At 37.3% G+C, this 21,730-nt stretch overlaps 1 protein-coding gene across 2 annotated transcripts in view; it reads right to left on the minus strand.

The window, feature by feature from the left end:
• The window catches only part of Serpini2 (serpin family I member 2), a 31,724-nt gene that overhangs the window by 430 nt on the left and 9,564 nt on the right, over positions 1-21,730 (minus strand). For both annotated transcript variants that reach the window (XM_087615303.1, NM_001134409.2), the window contains 5 exon segments: positions 20,438-20,632; positions 20,167-20,359; positions 14,824-14,921; positions 12,759-12,845; positions 10,153-10,242 (listed from right to left, as the gene is read on the minus strand). In XM_087615303.1, coding sequence (XP_087471429.1) covers positions 10,153-10,242; positions 12,759-12,845; positions 14,824-14,921; positions 20,167-20,359; positions 20,438-20,632 — 663 coding nt within the window.

Genomic DNA, 21,730 nt, shown 5'->3' on the forward strand with positions numbered 1-21,730 from the left:
AGTCTGGTTTTCCATGAGAGCTTTTCTAAACATAGAGCCCAGCCAGGCAATCACAGCATAATAAAATGGTGATGAGCACAGCACAGCTTCAAGTCTGAAGAATTGTCAGTCATCTTTTTTATGCACAGAATATGAGCCTCGGGGTTAAAAGTGCAGTTCCCCAGACTTCCTCTACTGCTGCATCAAAGCCCATGTCACTGCTAAAGACAATATTTTCATATTGCTAGTACTTTCAAGTGCTCACTGAAATGATATAGCATTGAACACAAATGCAGGCACCTGATTCCAGGCATTCTATGTTTGGCAGTGATGTGGAACAAAGAACAAGAGGACAGACCTGCAATTAATGATGCATCAAGCCTATTCACCTTGTATTTCACCTGGGAAAGGGAATTGGCAGAGGGTCAATGAGAAGCTGCCATAAACCTCTTTATTGCAGGTGGGATGAAGGTTAATTTTGAAAGTGGCAAAATAAATTTTGTTTAACTTAAGCTAATTAAAGCAGTTACATATATTTGAAACAACAGCAGGAGAGTCCTGTGCTTAGTTACTCCTTACCATTCAATCAAGTGACACAGGAATTTGAAGAGAGTGGAAGGGGATGTATAGGCCGCTGAATATACAAGAGGGATTAGAGAGAGGCAGGGCAAGAAGAAATATGGTAATTGTAGTATAATCTCAAAAAGGGGATATAGGTGTGATCTTAAGGGAGCCAGTAACATGGATAGAGATACAATCTTCAACTGATGTTTTTCCTTTTATTTTTCTTTAAAATCCCAAAATTATGTTCGGAACAAGAAAGAAAAGAAACACTCAGTTTTCTGATAGATGAGGATGTACCTTTCCCAGGATAGCTGATGCATTTACTTCTAGTAAGAAGCATCAGTGAGTTCAGTGCTCTAGCATAAAATACTTCCCAGAAACTGGAAGTGATTCAAGTCATTTTTGTAGATAAAAACATCATTTAAAATGTAAACGCTGACCTGTCTAAATTTCACAAACAATCTTGATCCCAGCACTTTCCATCTCCCTATTTCATCATGGAGAACTGTACTTTGAATGGAGTCTTTACACACCCACCCTTCTGGTCATTACTGAGTTCTGGGAGTTAGTGAAATGTCCCTTGAACAAAAGAGCACAGATGAAGAGGAACAAGAATCAATTCCATTTGTGTTTTCTCTCTTTCTTATATATGTGTCCACACAGCTAAGTAAAATGTTTACTCCAGCTGGCCATTAAATGGAAGCAATTCATAACTCCTAGTATTAAAATCTATATCATTACCATATGGCTAGATTCCAAGATTTAGTTATTAATACTGTTGAAGATGATTCTTCCTTAGTTCAAGACCAGAATTCTAAATGAAATATTTTTGTGTGTAGACTACTGTTGACTTGAAAACTGTAACTCACTGCTTTCTCAAACGGCATACTTCATGTACAAACTTTAATCATTTTCATCTGAAAATCTATAGAGCTGGTATACTCCCTCAGCATAGGAAAACAAGTGAGTTACTTATCTCTTATACCTTTAACAGCTGCAGATAAATACACTACAATGTACAACCCCTTAGAGTGAAAATCCAAATAACATACAGAGTTTTTGCAAGAGAAGTCTTTGATAAAAATAAAAATTTAAATCTAGGGAAATATTGGTTATATAAACCTAAAGTAATCTGTCTTCATGCTTCAAAAATGTCAACTAAATGTACTTTCTGTAAATCTTAAAGCCACTTCCTGATCTGTCAACATCTCATCGCTATGTGGAGTTCATTTATGGGACAGAAAAATAAAAAGTTCACAAGAAGTATACTGCTTTGAGAAAAATCACCTTTCACAATTTTAAAAGATCTTTTAAAATTTTTTCTTTATGTGCATTAGTATTTGCCTGCATGTATGACTGTTCACTCTGTTGTGTGTATATGCGTGCATTCATGTGTGTGTGTGTGTGTGTGTGTGTGTGTGTGTGTGTGTGTGTGTGTGTGTGTAAGCCAGAAGACAAAACGAGTGTTTGACTGTGCAGGCAATTGGATTTAAAGACAATTGTGAGCCACTATCTTGTGCATATTCCAGGAACTGAACCCAGTCCCTCTACAAGAACACCAACTGCGTTGTCAAGAAATAATCTCTTCAGCCCTATTCTGCATTTTATATCACAATTAGTCCTCCTAGTAAATGAAGGAGGGCAACATTTTGAAGGAATAACCATACTTCAGAAAGCTTCATTACAATAATGATCATAGGAATTGTCGCTAAGGGTCTAATCGCTAAACTTTATCACAAATGAATGAATAGATTGATTATTTTAGGTTTTAAAATTTCACTGCTATAATTCAGGCTGAAATTACATGGCCTTAGAACAAATTATCAATTTAGAAAATAAAATCAAACATAATGATCATTTACTTATGCTTCTGTCCAATATAGAATCACTCATTTTTCTGTTTTCCACACTCAATAATTCTACACTAGTTATAAAAATGATGATTGTTCAATGGTTTAAGAAGTATATATCAAACAGCATGCTCAGAATATAATTTAATCCTGAAGCATTCACTACTGGAACTGAAATTATTTTAATACAATCTCAATATTTTTAAATCTGCTCCAAAACTCTAACACTAAATATTTTTTTTATTAACTTGAGTATTTCTTATATACATTTCGAGTGTTATTCCCTTTCTCAGTATCCGGGCAAACATCCCCCTCCCCCCTCCCCTTCCTTAAGGGTGTTCCCGTCCCAACCCTCCCCCCATTGCCGCCCTCCCCCCACCAGTCTAGTTCACTGGGGGTTCAGTCTTAGCAGGACCCAGGGCTTCCCCTTCCACTGGTGCTCTTACTAGGATATTCATTGCTACCTATGGGGTCAGAGTCCAGGGTCAGTCCATGTATAGTCTTTAGGTAGTGGCTTAGTCCCTGGAAGCTCTGGTTGCTTGGCATTGTTGTACATATGAGGTCTCGAGCCCCTACAAGCTCTTCCAGTTCTTTCTCTGATTCCTTCAACGGGGGTTCTATTCTCAGTTCAGTGGTATGCTGCTGGTATTCCCCTCTGTATTTGCTGTATTCTGGCTGTGTCTCTCAGGAGCGATCTACATCCGGCTCCTGTCGGTCTGCACTTCTTTGCTTCATCCATCTTGTCTAATTGGGTGGCTGTATATGTATGGGCCACATGTGGGGCAGGCTCTGAATGGGTGTTCCTTCAGTCTCTGTTTTAATCTTTGCCTCTCTCTTCCCTGCCAAGGGTATTCTTGTTCCCCTTTTAAAAAAGGAGTGAAGCATTCACATTTTGATCATCTGTCTTGAGTTTCATTTGTTCTAGGCATCTAGGGTAATTCAAGCATTTGGGCTAATAGCCACTTATCAATGAGTGCATACCTTGTATGTCTTTCTGTGACTGGGTTAGCTCACTCAGGATGATGTTTTCCAGTTCCAACCATTTGCCTACGAATTTCATAAAGCCGTTGTTGTTGATAGCTGAGTAATATTCCATTGTGTAGATGTACCACATTTTCTGTATCCATTCCTCTGTTGAAGGGCATCTGGATTCTTTCCAGCTTCTGGCTATTATAAATAAGGCTGCAATGAACATAGTGGAGCACGTGTCTTTTTTATATGTTGGCGCATCTTTTGGGTATATGCCCAAGAGAGGTATAGCTGGATCCTCAGGCAGTTCAATGTCCAATTTTCTGAGGATCCTCCAGACTGATTTCCAGAATGGTTGTACCAGTTTGCAACCCCACCAACAATGGAGGAGTGTTCCTCTTTCTCTACATCCTTGCCAGCATCTGCTGTCCCCTGAGTTTTTGATCTTAGCCATTCTCACTGGTGTGAGGTGAAATCTCAGGGTTGTTTTGATTTGCATTTCCCTTATGACTAAAGATGTTGAACATTTCTTTAGGTGTTTCTCAGCCATTCGGCATTCCTCAACTGTGAATTCTTTGTTTAGCTCTGAGCCCCATTTTTTAATAGGGTTATTTGTTTCCCTGCGGTCTAACTTCTTGAGTTCTTTGTATATTTTGGATATAAGGCCTCTATCTGTTGTAGGGTTGGTAAAGATCTTTTCCCAATCTGTTGGTTGCCGTTTTGTCCTAACCACAGTGTCCTTTCCCTTACAGAAGCTTTGCAGTTTTATGAGATCCCATTTGTCGATTCTTGATCTTAGAGCATAAGCCATTGGTGTTTTGTTCAGGAAATTTTTTCCAGTACCCATGTGTTCCAGATGCTTCCCTAGTTTTTCTTCTATTAGTTTGAGTGTGTCTGGTTTGATGTGGAGGTCCTTGATCCACTTGGACTTAAGCTTTGTACAGGGTGATAAGCATGGATCGATCTGCATTCTTCTACATGTTGACCTCCAGTTGAACCAGCACCATTTGCTGAAAGGCTATCTTTTTTCCATTGGATGGTTTTGGCTCCTTTGTCAAATATCAAGTGACCATAGGTATGTGGGTTCATTTCTGGGTCTTCAATTCTATTCCATTGGTCTATCTGTCTGTCTCTGTACCAATACCATGCAGTTTTTATCACTACTGCTCTGTAATACTGCTTGAGTTCAGGGATAGTGATTCCCCCTGAAGTCCTTTTATTGTTGAGGATAGCTTTAGCTATCCTGGGTTTTTTGTTATTCCAGATGAATTTGCAAATTGTTATGTCTAACTTTTTGAAGAATTGGATTGGTATTTTGATGGGGATTGCATTGAATCTGTAGATCGCTTTTGGTAAAATGGCCATTTTTACTATATTAATCCTGCCAATACATGAGCATGGGAGATCTTTCCATCTTCTGAGGTCTTCTTCAATTTCCTTCTTCAGTGTCTTGAAGTTCTTATTGTACAGATCTTTTACTTGCTTGGTTAAAGTCACACCGAGGTACTTTATATTATTTGGGTCTATTATGAAGGGTGTCATTTCCCTAATTTCTTTCTCGGCTTGTTTCTCTTTTGTATAGAGGAAGGCAACTGATTTATTTGAGTTAATTTTATACCCAGCCACTTTGCTGAAGTTGTTTATCAGCTTTAGTAGTTCTCTGGTGGAACTTTTGGGATCACTTAAATATACTATCATATCATCTGCAAATAGTGATATTTTGACTTCTTCTTTTCCGATCTGTATCCCCTTGACCTCCTTTTGTTGTCTGATTGCTCTGGCTAGAACTTCAAGAACTATATTGAATAAGTAGGGAGAGAGTGGGCAGCCTTGTCTAGTCCCTGATTTTAGTGGGATTGATTCAAGTTTCTCTTCATTTAGTTTAATGTTAGCAACTGGTTTGCTGTATATGGCTTTTACTATGTTCAGGTATGGGCCTTGTATTCCTATTCTTTCCAGGGCTTTTATCATGAAGGGGTGTTGAATTTTGTCAAATGCTTTCTCAGCATCTAATGAAATGATCATGTGGTTTTGTTCTTTCAGCTTGTTTATATAATGGATCACGTTGATGGTTTTCCGTATATTAAACCATCCCTGCATGCCTGGGATGAAGCCTACCTGGTCATGGTGGATGATTATTTTGATGTGCTCTTGGATTCGGTTTGCCAGAATTTTGTTGAGTATTTTTGCGTCGATATTCATAAGGGAAATTGGTCTGAAGTTCTCTTTCTTTGTTGTGTCTTTGTGTGGTTTAGGTATAAGAGTAATTGTGGCTTCGTAGAAGGTATTCGGTAGTGATCCATCTGTTTCAATTTTGTGGAATAGTTTGGATAATATTGGTATGAGGTCTTCTATGAAGGTTTGATAGAATTCTGCACTAAACCCGTCTGGACCTGGGCTCTTTTTGGTAGGGAGACCTTTAATGACTGCTTCTATTTCCTTAGGAGTTATGGGGTTGTTTAACTGGTTTATCTGTTCCTGATTTAACTTCGGTACCTAGTATCTGTCTAGGAAATTGTCCATTTCCTGAAGATTTTCAAGTTTTGTTGAATATAGGTTTTTATAGTAAGATCTGATGATTTTTTGAATTTCCTCTGAATCTGTTGTTACGTCTCCCTTTTCATTTCTAATTTTGTTAATTTGGACGCACTCTCTGTGTCCTCTCATTAGTCTGGCTAAGGGTTTCTCTATCTTGTTGATTTTCTCAAAGAACCAACTTTTGGTTCTGTTGATTCTTTCTATGGTCCTTTTTGTTTCTACTTGGTGGATTTCCGCTCTGAGTTTGATTATTTCCTGCGTTCTACTCCTCCTGGGTGTATTTGCTTCTTTTTGTTCTAGAGCTTTTAGGTGTGCTGTCAAGCTGCTGACATATGCTCTTTCCTGTTTCTTTCTGCAGGCACTCAGTGCTATGAGTTTTCCTCTTAGCACAGCTTTCATTGTGTCCCATAAGTTTGGGTATGTTGTACCTTCATTTTCATTAAATTCTAAAAAGTTTTTAATTTCTTTCTTTATTTCTTCCTTGACCAGGTTTCATTGAGTTTCATTGTTCAATTTCCACGTATATGTGGGCATTCTTCCCTTATTGTTATTGAAGACCAGTTTTAGGCCGTGGTGGTCCGATAGCACGCATGGGATTATTTCTATCTTTCTGTACCTGTTGAGGCCCGTTTTTTGACCAATTATATGGTCAATTTTGGAGAAAGTACCATGAGGAGCTGAGAAGAAGGTATATCCTTTTGCTTTAGGATAGAATGTTCTATAAATATCCGTTAAGTCCATTTGGCTCATGACTTCTCTTATTCTGTCTACATCTCTGTTTAATTTCTGTTTCCATGATCTGTCCATTGATGAGAGTGGGGTGTTGAAATCTCCCACTATTATTGTGTGAGGTGCAATGTGTGTTTTGAGCTTTAGTAAGGTTTCTTTTACATATGTAGGTGCCCTTGTATTTGGGGCATAGATATTTAGGATTGAGAGTTCATCTTGGTGGATTTTTCCTTTGATGAATATGAAGTGTCCTTCCTTATCTTTTTTGATGACTTTTAGTTGAATATTGATTTTATTTGATATTAGAATGGCTACTCCAGCTTGCTTCTTCTGACCATTTGCTTGGAAAATTGTTTTCCAGCCTTTCACTCTGAGGTAATGTCTGTCTTTGTCTCTGAGGTGTGTTTCCTGTAGGCAGCAGAATGCAGGGTCCTCGTTGCGTATCCAGTTTGTTAATCTATGTCTTTTTATTGGGGAGTTGAGGCCATTGATGTTGAGAGATATTAAGGAATATTGATTATTGCTTCCCGTTATATTCATATTTGGATGTGAGGTTATGTTTGTGTGCTTTCATTCTCTTTGTTTTGTTGCCAAGACGATTAGTTTCTTGCTTCTTCTAGGGTATAGCTTGCCTCCTTATGTTGGGCTTTACCATTTATTATCCTTTGTAGTGCTGGATTTGTAGAAAGATATTGTGTAAATTTGGTTTTGTCATGGAATATCTTGGTTTCTCCATCTATGTTAATTGAGAGTTTTGCAGGATACAGTAACCTGGGCTGGCATTTGTGTTCTCTTAGGGTCCGTATGACATCAGTCCAGGATCTTCTGGCCTTCATAGTTTCTGGCGAGAAGTCTGGTGTGATTCTGATAGGTCTGCCTTTATATGTTACTTGACCTTTTTCCCTTACTGCTTTTAATATTCTTTCTTTATTTTGTGTGTTTGGTGTTTTGACTATTATGTGACAGGAGGTGTTTCTTTTCTGGTCCAATCTATTTGGAGTTCTGTAGGCTTCTTGTATGCCTATGGGTATCTCTTTTTTTAGGTTAGGGAAGTTTTCTTCTATGATTTTGTTGAAGATATTTACTGGTCCTTTGAGCTGGGAGTCTTCACTCTCTTCTATACCTATTATCCTTAGGTTTGATCTTCTCATTGAGTCCTGGATTTCCTGTATGTTTTGGACCAGTAGCTTTTTCCGCTTTACATTATCTTTGACAGTTGAGTCAATGATTTCTATGGAATCTTCTGCTCCTGAGATTCTCTCTTCCATCTCTTGTATTCTGTTAGTGAGGCTTGTATCTACAGCTCCTTGTCTCTTCTTTTGGTTTTCTATATCCAGGGTTGTTTCCATGTGTTCTTTCTTGATTGCTTCTATTTCCATTTTTAGTTCCTTCAACTGTTTGATTGTGTTTTCCTGGAATTCTTTCAGGGATTTTTACGATTCTTTCAGGGATTTTTGCGATTCCTCTCTGTAGGCTTCTACTTGTTTATTAATGTTTTCCTGTGTTTCCCTAAGGGACTTCTTCATGTCTTTCTTGAAGTACTCCAGCATCATGATCAAATATGATTTTGAAACTAGATCTTGCTTTTCTGGTGTGTTTGGATCTTCCATGTTTGTTTTGGTGGGAGAATTGGGCTCCGATGATGCCATGTAGTCTTGGTTTCTTTTGCTTGGGTTCCTGCGCTTGCCTCTCGCCATCAGATTATCTCTAGTGTTACTTTGTTCTGCTATTTCTGACAGTGGCTAGACTGTCCTATAAGCCTGTGTGTCAGGAATGCTGTAGACCTGTTTTCCTCTCTTTCAGTCAGTTATGGGGACAGAGTGTTCTGCTTTCGGGCGTGTAGTTTTCCTCTCTACAGGTCTTCAGCTGTTCCTGTGGGCCTGTGTCTTGCGTTCACCAGGCAGCTTTCTTGTAGCAGAAAGGTTGGTCTTACCTGTGGTCCCGAGGCTCAAGTTCGCTCGCGGGGTGCTGCCCACGGGCTCTCTGTGGCGGCAGCAACCAGGAATACCTGTGCCGCCCCTTCCGGGAGCTTCAGTGCACCAGGGTTCCAGATGGCCTTTGGTGTTTTCCTCTGGCGTCCGAGATGTGTATGCAGGGAGCAGTCTCTTCTGGTTTCCCAGGCTTGTCTGCCTCTCTGAAGGTTTAGCTCTCCCTCCCACGGGATTTGGGGGCAGAGAACTGTTTATCCGGTCTGTTTCCTTCAGGTTCAGGAGGTGTCTCAGGCAGGTGTCCTGCCGCTCCTGGGCCCTCCCCCACGGGAGCCCAGAGGCCTTATACAGTTTCCTCTTGGGCCAGGGATGTGGGCAGGGGTGGGCAGTGTTGGTGGTCTCTTCCGCTCTGCAGCCTTAGGAGTGCCCACCTGACCAGGCGGTGAGGTCTCTTTCCCACAGGGTCTGGGAGCAGAGAGCTGCTGCGGGCCGGGATCCGCGGGTGTGGGACTTCCGGACTAAATTCTTTTTGAAAAGGCCTACTGGCATTAGCATTATAGAGTTAGAAAAGAAAAAATACTAGTATATTCCTACACTAAGGATAGTGTATCAAATTCACTCTCAGATTAACTATTCCTCTTTTCCTTCAACCAAGTTTACAGAATCTTTTCAATTATTACTATTTATGTTTGTCGATTTATTTTTAATGAATCCAACTTAGTACTAAGGAAGATATTATAAGCCTTGTCTGTTTTTAAGTACTCACATTTTAAAGTATGAAATAGGTAAATGTAACTATGGATAGTTGAGCAGCATGAATTGACTTGTTAATTGAGCTGGAATATGAGTGGAGCTCTGAATCCATATCTCAATGTGTAGTGCTCTTGATTTTTTTCCAAAGCTTCTTTGCCGCGCTCTGGCTGAATAAAGAACTCTCTGCTCCCCCATGTTTTGTGACTCTCACAGGACACTATTGTTGCAATCCTAAGGATGCACTAAAGATGACTTCCCCAGGGCTTTCACACTGTGCCAGATCTTTTCATAAGAGCCAGTGTTGACAATCTATCATGACTACCTGGATATCTATATTCTGACATTGTGTCAAATGACCATGCCATACATGACTTCTATATCCCATTTTCTACCTCTTTGAATCCTGTTTGGGGAGGGAATGTAATGTTTGACCTCACTCTCATTCTCAGAAACTCCATGAGTCATTCTTTTCACAACTCCACAATTCCCAATATCCACTTTCATTGTGGCATCAAGGCTAGCTAAGCTCAATTTCCCTCAGCCAATTTTTAATCGCATGGTGCTAGGCAAGCAAGACTTTCTGTCTCTGAGGTTCTAAACCCTTATTAATCAGTTATAATCTAACTGTTCTTGGTGATGTTATCTTAATACATGGAAGAGCTGTGCCAGAGCCATGTTTCCACTACTTTATTTCAGACTGTCGTCAGATCTTATAATAGCATATTTGATGTACAAAAATGAATTTAGCAAATGCCTATTGGAAGAAAATATGTTATATGTGTGTATAACAATCAACAGCTTAATTTAACTACGACTTGCAAAATAATTTCAAAAGAAGGTACCTGTTTGGATGTGCTTCATAATAAACAGAAATGGATGATTTGCTAGAAATTGAGTTTGAGTCAAACTCATGATTGCAGGGATGTTTATGCCTAGAAAAAAAGATAGCAGCCATTTAGATGTTTACACAGAAGAGATACATGAAGGAAATATATTACAATTTCATAGGCAAAAGCAATTCGATATAATGTGTCTTAAACATAAAGAAATTTGTAATTAATTTTAAACCACCATGCACCGGATTAAATATTCAGTCATTCAGAAATTCATCCTGATTTCACATTTATGTTCAATGAGGAAGAACACCAAATAGTAGATTCAATTTAGTGAAAGCTATGAAAAATGTCATATTCTCAGTAGTAATTTTCTGTTCACTCTTTGTATTACATGGTCTGTTCTTAAAATGCTTCACTTTTTAATTCCTTTCCAGACACGTTTGCAATTCATTGCTGTCCATTAGGCTGTGAGAGTCTCATCTGAGTTTGAAACTACTTATTTTATACCTACGCTGCCATGATTATTCTGTGAGCCTAGAGGTTTTAATATATTTATTGTTATTATAAAACTAGATGCATGTAGTTGCTTCTTTACAATTACTTATTATGGTAAGCCAAAGTATTTCAGCTTATGTAGAGGTTCTCAATAATGTGGGCAAATTCAGTCAGGGTTTTCTAGATTAAACATTTTTACACCCATCTCAGGTTCTCTTCAACTTAGTTCTGATTCAGTGAAATAGAACAAGACCTGAGAATGACAATTTCCAAGTTGTTCCAATGTGATACCGGTTTCCGGGGCGCATTTCTAGTCTCAAGGTAAACTGAATCTTAGTCTCAATTGTCCTGTAAAATTTTGTTGAGACCCAAGGAAAGTTAAAATCAATATGTATACTCAAAATGGAAGAACAATGAAATATAATCTTGCTGAAATGAAATGAATGATAATCTTCTAAACAGAATGATCATGGCAATTCCACACAAATCACTAATGAATTTAAGTTCACGTCTGAACTGCTGAGATAATTAGAAATATAAGGTCAATTTTACTTCCATTCACACTTTCAGTGAATATTTTTTGTTCCTCCTTGTTTTTGAACAACCCCAGAGCACATTCTTCAAAGTCAGATTCTCAGTCTATTCTGGGGCATGAGTCATCAGGACAGTTGCAGACTTCTATTGCCATCTCCCAGTGAGATGGAGAATTCTAGCTATACAACGAACGGCGGTATGCAATAGCCAAATGACTTTGAGTTTAAAACCAGGAACCTGATGTCAGTTCAAACTCAGTCAATTAACAGCATGACCCCAGGCAAGCAAGTTTACATCTCTGGGGATTTTCCTTCACTAATATAATTAGACGACTCTTCAGTAACTGATGAAAATTCATTCAGTATCGTGTACAATCAGATGTGCTCATAAGCAATTAACCTCATCTGAATACGTAGTCAGGGCTTATATAAGGATTGATAGAGTCCATGACCTGCAATCTGTGTTTCTGCAACATAGTAATGCAATTTCCTTCAAGAAATAACAGAATGGTAAAGATAGCCCAGTGTATCCCACCTAAAGATCAAATCCATGGTACTATGCAGCACTATGAATTAATAAGGAAATTAGTAAGTAGATATAATTGATAGTACTTTTCAATAATGCCCTTTAAACGATTCACATTTTAAAGCATTAATTAAAATCCAAGTCATATGGGGAAGTTAAAACAGACTTATGAAGGAACCACCAATTCTTTTTGTTATTATTTCTGGTTGATTTCAAAGCTTCCCATCAGTTGCCTTTGCAAGTATTACTTTCACATGACAAATCTGTTATTCAAAATACTACTTATTTAATGAAGTGCTGTAGAGAGGTTATTCTTAATGTTGAATGTGCTCACAAGCTACCTATTGAGTTCAGAGCACTAGGGTCTGACCGTGTAGATCTGGAAAGAGATGCAAAATTCTGCATATTGATAAGTTCTTATGCAAAGCTCTTGCAGCCAGCCTATGTGTTGCCCATGCAGTATTAAGGGCATGGTGCAAGTCATAATTCAGTGCTTGTTCTGCTTGGATGTGTATTGGGATCACTTAGGGAAACAAAATTTTAGAGCTTGTATCTCCTCTACAGAAACACAGATTCAATTATTTTAAAACACTGTCTGGGCATAGATTTGCTTAAAAAAATTTCCCAGGTGACTCTAATACACAGCTAAGTATTTGAACTATCACTGATATAATAACAATGAAATTAGAAAGCTGATCACTAAGTCAATTTAATTAAGGATAATATTAAAGAGGACAGAGATCCTGAGCACTCTTAACCAGGAAGATACCATAGTGGAAATTGATTTTCTCCCAAGATCCTATGTGTTATTTAGAAGTATTTGCAATCTGCGGATGACAAAATAGCAATATTTGAAGCTCAGTTGCCAATCAAATCTTTTCCTTTGGCATTGTGTTTGAAGGAAGAGATGGATCTACAAAGACAGATACATGCACCATCTTCTTGCATCGTCTATACAGAAACAAGAGAAAAAGAGAGTCTGGAAAGGGCAGAGCATCCCAGCCTGCACGCTGCTCACCACCTTTCCTCCTTGTCTCTCAAGAGCTCATTTGTTTTACCTGTGGATGCTGCAGCTTCACTTCCTTCTTCATTTATCTCAAAGAAAACTTTCTGCATGGCTCTGGAGACATAGAGTTCAGATGAGTCTGATGGGAACACGAAGGATTCTTTGACAGTTAAAATCAAAGCCTTTGCTATTAGGTCCACAAACAATTACATGTTCAAATATAGAGGAAGAGTTATTGAACAAATGAACTCTCTCCAATTTAGTCAGTTTTCTGGAGACAAAGTTTCCCAAAAGTTTTCCCAGACATGAAAGATGTAACCCTCAAATTAGATACACCATTATAAGGAAGATTTGATGGAAAATGGAGGATTCCTTTTTTACCATGATCTAGAGAAATAATGACAGATCAACTTCAAAGTCAACTTGCCTTTTAAATTCTATATTCAGGTCTGATCTCATGTTAAAACAAAATTTACTTTCCTTCAAGACTAGTTAAGTCATAAAAGTCTAAAAAGCCTTCTGTCAGAGAGAAGTCATTTCAGAGCTGTGCATTTAAAAACCCCAATAAATGTTTTAGTATAAGACAGTGTCTTGCAGTATTTCCTCTGCTATGCATGAGTGCTGAAGGGTCCTCTCTTGCCCACTGGCAGAACTGACATGAAAGGCTTCTGGCAGAGTGGTCTGCAAAGTTAGCATCATAGCAAGTCGGCTTTGAAGGACTATATGTCCTAGCTTCTCTATGTCCGTTAAATGCATGCCATAGAAACTGTCTGGTGTGTAGGTGGCACTCAAACCAATCAGTGGGCATGAGGGTGCTCAGTAGCAGAAAGCTTTAATATGGAGAAAGGGTGAAGCCACAGTTCCAGTATGGATTTTCAAAATATAAGATAGCCACTCTGGGTGAGTCATCTAAACAAATTCCCAATAGTTCCCTGAAATAAGACATAAAGCAGAAAGTTAGTGACCTGGTCTGTGCAGGTTAGGCAGGAATGAAAATTTTCACCAAGATTAGCAGTGGAACTATTCCAAATATCTCTGGATCATTAGGCTGAGCTACATGGGCTTATACACCTTGCCTATAAGGCTTGTCAGTTAGGGAAAGAATGACACCTGAAGTGTTTGGTTATTACTGGTTGTGCAAGTGGCTGTGGTTTAGGGGACTCTAAAATAGCATTTTATTTTAAGTGCTAATGTTACTGTTACTATTGGTATTATAGCAGTTGGCTCTGGGGAAACAAGTAGCTGTGTCATATATGAAGGAGATAAAGAACTTGTATGACCCCTATGCAGATACTATACCTCCTTCACTCAGAGACCTTCTCCATTCCAACCATGTTCCTAAAAGAATGGTGAGTGAGTAAACTGATGAATACTTCTTCAAAGTCTAGATATGTTCATAAGAGTCCAAAAGACTTCCTACTGTGTTACATGGTGACACATAACAGGCTGGCAGGCTTATATCTCTATGCCCTGTATAGAACAGAGAAGACTGAAAATTGAAAAGTGTATGTGATGTATGTGCCACTACTTATTTCTCTTTATTTAGTTATTTATTTTTCAGTTATTAATTTTTCAAGGACAGAAGAATTAAATGATTATCTGGCATACCTGTGGAGGTAAGGAACTGAAAAAGGTGCAGGTACCTAGCTGCATGTTAGCATAAACAATCCACCTCTATTTGCCATACTGAAAGCCCTCATGTAGCTTCATATGTCTTAATATTACCAAATTACCCCTGAAAACTAGTTGTTCGTCTGGGTTTTATTTGTCCTCCTTAAATGAGAAATGCCATGTTGTTATTTCCATTATTAAAGGAATACAAATGGGGCAGAATACAAGGCCATAGAATGCTTCTATTTGTATAGTTTTATTATAATAAGGTGAGATTGTTTATGTAGCTTATGAAATGCTTTCTGATTTTCATGGAGAAAAAAACCTTTTACCTGGTAGATACGTACATAATAATAAGTTCAACCTTATTATGACATTTATTCTGTATTCAGAGGCTTACTGGGACCGAGGGCTCTACCATATTAAGATCAGTCTGCTAATATAATTCCAAGAAAACAAGTCAACATGACAATTATTATTTTAAAAATTATTCATCAGTAGCATACCTGTTATTCCAGAAAGGTCACAGCCACCACTAAATATCTCAGTTACGTTTAAAGAAAATAATGCTTCTTTGAAGTCTAATTTTTGTTCTATTTTAAATCTGTTGCAAAAAAGATGTAGAAAAATTACTAAAACACTGTGCACATTTTCTAGGAAAAATTTTTCTGACATGGGTGACTTGGCAAACTTATATTGTGAATCTTTAGCTTTCACCAGCCCAGATTCATTTTCTTACATCTCATGGCATTTTTATCCAGTTCCACTCATTAGTTGCACATTGCTAAAAACTTGCTTCCTAAATATATTTTTGATACGAATGCTCAGTGGGATGATTTTAAAATAACAATTACCCAACAAAACAATTCTATCTAAATTTCGTTGTTTAACACCTTATTGTGAAGTTTTCTTCTCCAATTTTCCATACTCAAGATGTTCTAACAGAGATGTGTCCTGGCAGATACCACAACACTATGAGCAAGACCCAGCAGTCAATCTGGAAGGAAGCTTCTTGCAAGAGAGGCATTTATAACTCAGGATCCTTCCTATTCGTTCTCTCATTTGCTGTGATTTTCTTCTAGTGTCTTAATGTGGAAATTTTAAGTGCATCAAACTAAGAAGGGAACCACGTAAAATGGATAAGACGTATCAGGCCAGGAGAGTGAGCTCAATAGTGCTTTTAATACCAGGCCATAAATTAGGACTCGAGCATCCAGCTAACCTGAGTTCCTCATTTATAAAAAGGAAACTAAACAGAAATTCTCGTAGATTTTCTTGGTTATAGATCTTCTATGGTTCCAAAATAACTGAATCTCAGGGTACCAGTTGAGGTTTGTTTTGTTGCTATGTATTGTAATGCTAAGTTCGGTACCCTTTTGTAAGCTTTTGTTATGCAAACCTTGTTCCTTGGTAAAACTGTTGGTTAAATAAAATTAACTGCAGCCAGTTACTGGAGGGAATAGAGGCAGGTGGGTTTTGAGTTACCTAATTGGTGGTGAAGAAGAGAGAGGAAAGAATGAAAAAGAGAGAGGGGGGTGGGAGAGAGGGGAAAGGGAGGGAGAAGGAGGAGGAGGACTAGGAGAAGGAAGGCACAATACTGGAAGATAGACTGTGAGCAGGAGGCCAGGAGAAACAGCCGGTATCTGGGGCACACCGCTGTGAAGGCAGCCTGGCCAGCAGCGTTAAATTAGGGGTTACCTGCCCCCTGAGTAATCCTCAAAGCTAAATAAAAGAACCATCATCTGAGTCTCATTTATTTATAAGCTAGTGAGGGCTAAGTTTAAGTTGGCTCTACTCCAGGTACCATAGAATAGAAAGGGGGGGGGGAGAACTAATACATTTTTATTTCATAGATGCTTAGAGATTTTTTTTCTAAGTTTTAAAAGATGTTATGCGCTTTTTTAAAACAGAGAACAGAAACTTGTTGGAGAGTTATTTCCAAGCTCAGGGTCAAGATAAATACAAGAGCAATGATTTAAACTCAGGTCCATTTGGGTCAAAGCTAATGTGCTGACTCTGTCTTCTAATCAAAATATAATTCCAAACCATGATCTTGATCAATATACACAGTGGGAGTCATTATGCAACACAATCGTGTTTCCACTCCCATCTACCTTCACCTAAACTAAAACTATGAAAGAATAGCTAAAAGTAAAAAAGTGACAAAATGTAGGTTGGATAAAAAGGACATTAAATAACCACAAAATAAAATACTCTTTGTAAAAGGATGCACATGGAACCTTCAAATGGAAAATGTGTGTTTCCTACATCAGTGACATTTTCCAGAACTCCTACCTCAAGAGTTATCTCTGTACCCTGACAGGCATTTGTTTGGAGAACCCTGGATCTAAATTTAAGTAAAGTCAGTGGCTACAAATTTGATGATAAATCAGTCTAATTCAATCACAAATTTAATTGATGAGTATTAATTAAATTTCTTCACTGTAATTCTTCAAAGTAATGAATTACCTGTGGGAGTAAGCTAAAATTATTTTCTCACAATATAGTATGTATTTTGGAATATGCTAGATGTTCCAAGTTCTGAGTAACTGGGATAGTGGGGAACATGAAGGCTAAAAGTCTATTGCTAGTGAAAATAGCTCACTTTATGTTACTATATTCAACTTCTTAGTAATTTCTTCCTGGGAAAAAATTAAGTATGATTGTTTTACAAGTATTCCCTGAATAGCAGTAAAGGTGGAAACTATATGTTCCGATATAGCTACTATTTTTAGATTAATGGCCCAGCAATTTCAGGATAATGACAAGAATACTGAAGACTTATTACACTGTCTGATAATGTATAATTATCACTAGAAAGTCATTTAAATAATAGCTCGGCTCATAGAATAGTCCAGTGAAACCTACAGCAATAGAAATGCATTCATCCATTTGATGAAAGCACCATCTAAGGCCAATACCTAATTATCCATAATTATTGCAGCCATGAATAAGGGGGATGAAGTAGCACTTCCGTGGTTAGGCACTTAATATAGACCAGAGTTTTTAATATTTACAAAATTCCTAGGAAGTCAGCATTATCATTATCATTGACATACAAGAAAGCAATTGTAAGAAACTTGATTTCCAAGCTCAAGGTCATGATAAATATAAGAGTAGTGATTTAAACTCAGGTCTATTTGGGTCAAAGCTAACATGCTGACTCTGTCTTCTAATCAAAATATAATTTCAACCATGATCTTGATCAATATACACAGTGGGAGTCATTATTCAACACAGTCATGTTTCATCTCCCATCTACCTTCACCTAAACTAAAATTATCAAAGGAATGGCTAAAAGTAAAAGAGTAAATAACAAAATGCTAGTTAGAAGAAGAATAAATTAAATAACCACAAAATAAAATATTTAGTGTATGAAACATGTTTTGTTTGCTTTACACATGGAATTTGCTCCCATATGTAAGCTCTGAGTTGAACTAGGCCTCTCACAGGTAAAAGCTACAGAAAATGAAAGAAAAATCTGAATTTCTGTGCTCAGATGGGCCCAGTCATGCTTTTCAGTCACTGCTGTGATTTTGTCTCATTAGTTCCCTCTCCTGTATGCTGAGTATTCTCATTAAATGCAGAAGAATTAAAACCTCTTGATGACTCCCTCTGAGTCCTTGTCCTATTATCTGAAGTCCCATTGAGTATATAGTAGACTTTAGCTAACCCTGGATTATTTAAAAATGAAAGTAACCAAACCAAATCTATAGTATTGAAATGTAAATTAAAAAACTGGGAGATGTTTCATGGAATAAAGTGCTTGCTTCAACAGCATAAGAACACAGATTTGGATTCATGGGACACACATAAAGACTACCATGCAATAGGATGTGTTTATAATCCTAGGATTCTTATGGCAAAATAAGACACAGACACAAAATAGCAAAATAGCTACCTTGGCATACACATATTCAAATAACAAGATGCAAAGAGAGCAGTGACACCTGACCTTGCTTTCTAAGCTTTACACACAAACATGTACATACATAGGCCCAGCCATATCATATAGACATAATATATGCACATATATGTAAATGTATTCTAACCTCTACCCAAAAACATGTACATACATAGGCCCAGACAAATCACAAAGACACAATATATGAACATATATGTAATCCTATATTAAAGTAAAGTTCTGTATTAGTAAGATTTACTAACATACTCCTGTATTTACATGTATGATATGCTCACTTTTATCTATACATGTAACATAGACGCATTTTCATGATGCTTTTTATATATAAGAATCTGACAAAAAAAAAGAATCTGACACTGTAGGCATGTGTTATACATTCGAACCTAATAAAATTTAGTTTCTAATATAGGAACAAGTTTTCATATTACATGTAGACAAAATATTATGAATTCTTACTAGTACCCAAATGTAAGACAATATTTAATATTAGTTTTGGTATTTTATAGACAACAAAAGCTAGCTCTCACGCTAGTACATTTCATCTACTGTCAATCTTACAGGCTTTCACTCTTAACTCATTCTATCTCAAAGAATGGAAGAGGAAGTTCTACAAACTACAGGCATAATCTGGATCAGTCTCATGTCCCCTCCTTCCTGCTGCCTCTTGTATATAAACAGTATCCTGGTTGCTTGATATTGATCAAACTATATTACAAAAGAGGCATTTAATTTTCCAACAATACAGGACGTAGAATAGCTCATGTTGTGCAGGGGCTGACTTAGCTCTGCTAACTCCAAGGATTGCTGGACTATACTAGAAGGTAAAAAGAGAAAAGGGCAGGGTCCAGACAATCTTCTGGTCTGTGTTGCTTTTATAGACTTGAGTTTATAGTTTTAATCCAAAAATTACAAGAGAGTGACTTTCTACTGTTTATATTAACTAGTTTGTTCTTTGCTTCTATTCCATGGTAGTTCTGGAAATCTGATGAAATTGACTAAATTGTTCCAATTAAACAGATCTTCACATATCAGTTTACAAATTACTGTGGATTATTATTTGGATATAAAAGAAACACAGCGGGGCTGGGGATTTAGCTCAGTGGTAGAGCGCTTACCTAGGAAGCGCAAGGCCCTGGGTTCGGTCCCCAGCTCTTATAAAAAGAACCAAAAAAAAACCACAAAACAAAACAAAACAAAACAAAACAAACAAAAAAGAAACACAGCATTGAATAATGCTTTTTAACATGGTGCTATAAACCTGAAGTGCCTGCAGAACAGAGGCAAGGGGATCACAAATTTGATTCTAGCCTGGGCTACAAAGTCACTTCACAATGAACATGGACTGCACATAGAGACTCTTCAGAGAATGGGCAAAGATGGCTGAAACAAAGTCATCAGTCAACAGAAAACTATTTACTTAGTCTACATAATGTTCTTTCCTGATCATGGATAAAACATATTTTTTGAAAAAAGAAAGGTTAATTTGTGCTACTGTACTTCAGAATTTTGAATTCATAATTTAGTTCATAGTAGAGATCAGACCTGGGAAAAGCAAAGGGAAATTATAAGAAGAGAATGTATTCAAGGATATTAGAGAGTGGAGATTAGATCTGGGAGGAGCGAGGAGAAATAGTGATCAGAGACTATGTCCAAAATATAGTGTATGACTGAGATTTTCAATTAATAAACTGGTATATGAAAATATATGAAGAAATCCCAACACAGGATAGAATATAAGCTGTGCTATTTTGGTACCCCATTTAATGAAATTTCTTTTATCTCTCAGAAGCATATTAGTCTGTATAACCATTGCATCCTCTGCTTATAATTCCTCATAACTTCAATGGAGTGGTAATTATCTAAAACTGATCGAGGATTCTGGTTGTAATCGAAAAGTCAATAACACAGAACATGACCCACCCACCGAGGGAGGCTGACTTCCACTTCCTCTTCACGCAGCTCAGAGAACCATTTTTGGACATGACGAGCAGTAACTTGTTTTTCCACTTCTTCTATGTTCACATCTTCTGTGGGAAGAAGGATGACTAAACTAAACTCATCAGCCTTGTAAGGCAATTCCAAAACTTGATATGTCATGGATGACTCGGAAAAATAACCTACAACAAAGGAAATTCATTAAATTTATTTGTCATTTTTCAGACCCATTATTTAAAATATATAGTTTCTCATATTACCATATTTTGCTCTCAACAGAGCCTTCATCATTGGAATCTTGACTGTTGAGCCATCTTTCTTACTAAAATCTGTCATTTCTGTGTCTTCTTTTCTGAATTTCTGTTTCCAATCCCCCTTAAAATAAATGGCGTTTACCAAGACCAGACGAGTCAAGGGGCCAAAGTCTTCTTCTGAGAACATATTTTTAATTTTTCCTATTAAAGAGGATGGAGAACAAAGTAGGGGGAAAAACGTAAGTAGAGATTCAATGGAACTTGCTAAAATTGACTAAAGTAAAAACGACTTGCACAGAACTGCTTTCACCAGTGTATTATGTCATCTAGTTTTGGCAACTGTAAGTGCAAAGGGCAATACTGCTGAGTACTTCACTAAGAAATAGGCGTAAACAGAAACACCAGGAAATCAAAAATGAGAGTGTTCTAGGAAAAAGTGAACAGAGCTAATAATAAACTCTCTGGTGAGATCATATCCATAAACTGTTGTTCAGACAAGAAGAGAACTATGATGTGTCTTTCTGCATATGTGTCGGTATTAAGGGATAGGTTGCCCATGAGAACGACCAAATTCAGTAGGTCAGTGAAACAGCCAAACTTCCTACTTTTGTAGCTGTAACCAGTGACCATTGCATGGTCTGATTTTGATCCTCAAAAAAAAAAATTAATTTTCCTCTTATTTTCCTGTGCAGTAAGCAATTCTTTGTCCATAATGCTGTTATTTCCATTTTCACATCTCTATAAATTCTCCTGCTTACCACCACATCACAGTCTCAATGGATACCTGTTTGTGAGCCTGCCCATGAATAGTTAAGTAGCAACTCATAAAATTACAATTTCTTCAGCACAGTCATAATAAAAATATTTTAAAGTCCAGTAATGCTTATAAGTTACATGCATTGTTATTAAAGTTTCTAACAACTAAAATATTTTAATACTGTCCTAATTTTAAAGCAAATCTAAGGTTATAATGTTTTAAACTTGGATCTCAACTTTAAACTGACCTTAGCCTTTATTTAACAACTTTGTAATTTTTGCCACATTAGGTTTAAAGGTTAGATTACTATATTTATGATAAGATTGCTAGTATTATTTTTAAACATTAACATGATCAGATAAAATATTAACAATATACTTGGGAATACAACATTTGCAGTTGACATATCTAATATATTGCTGGACAAAGATAAGTTTTCTCTTTCCATACCTGAAAAAAAATCAATGCTTGAACAAATATTATTGCTGAAATTATATCGTTAAGAAAAGAAAGGTGTCTGGGAATTAGTGCAGCAATCAATA

Source organism: Rattus norvegicus, chromosome 2 (genome assembly GCF_021556685.1).
Source record: "Rattus norvegicus strain SHRSP/BbbUtx chromosome 2, alternate assembly SHRSP_T2T, whole genome shotgun sequence".
In the NCBI taxonomy this organism is placed as follows: domain Eukaryota; kingdom Metazoa; phylum Chordata; class Mammalia; order Rodentia; family Muridae; genus Rattus; species Rattus norvegicus.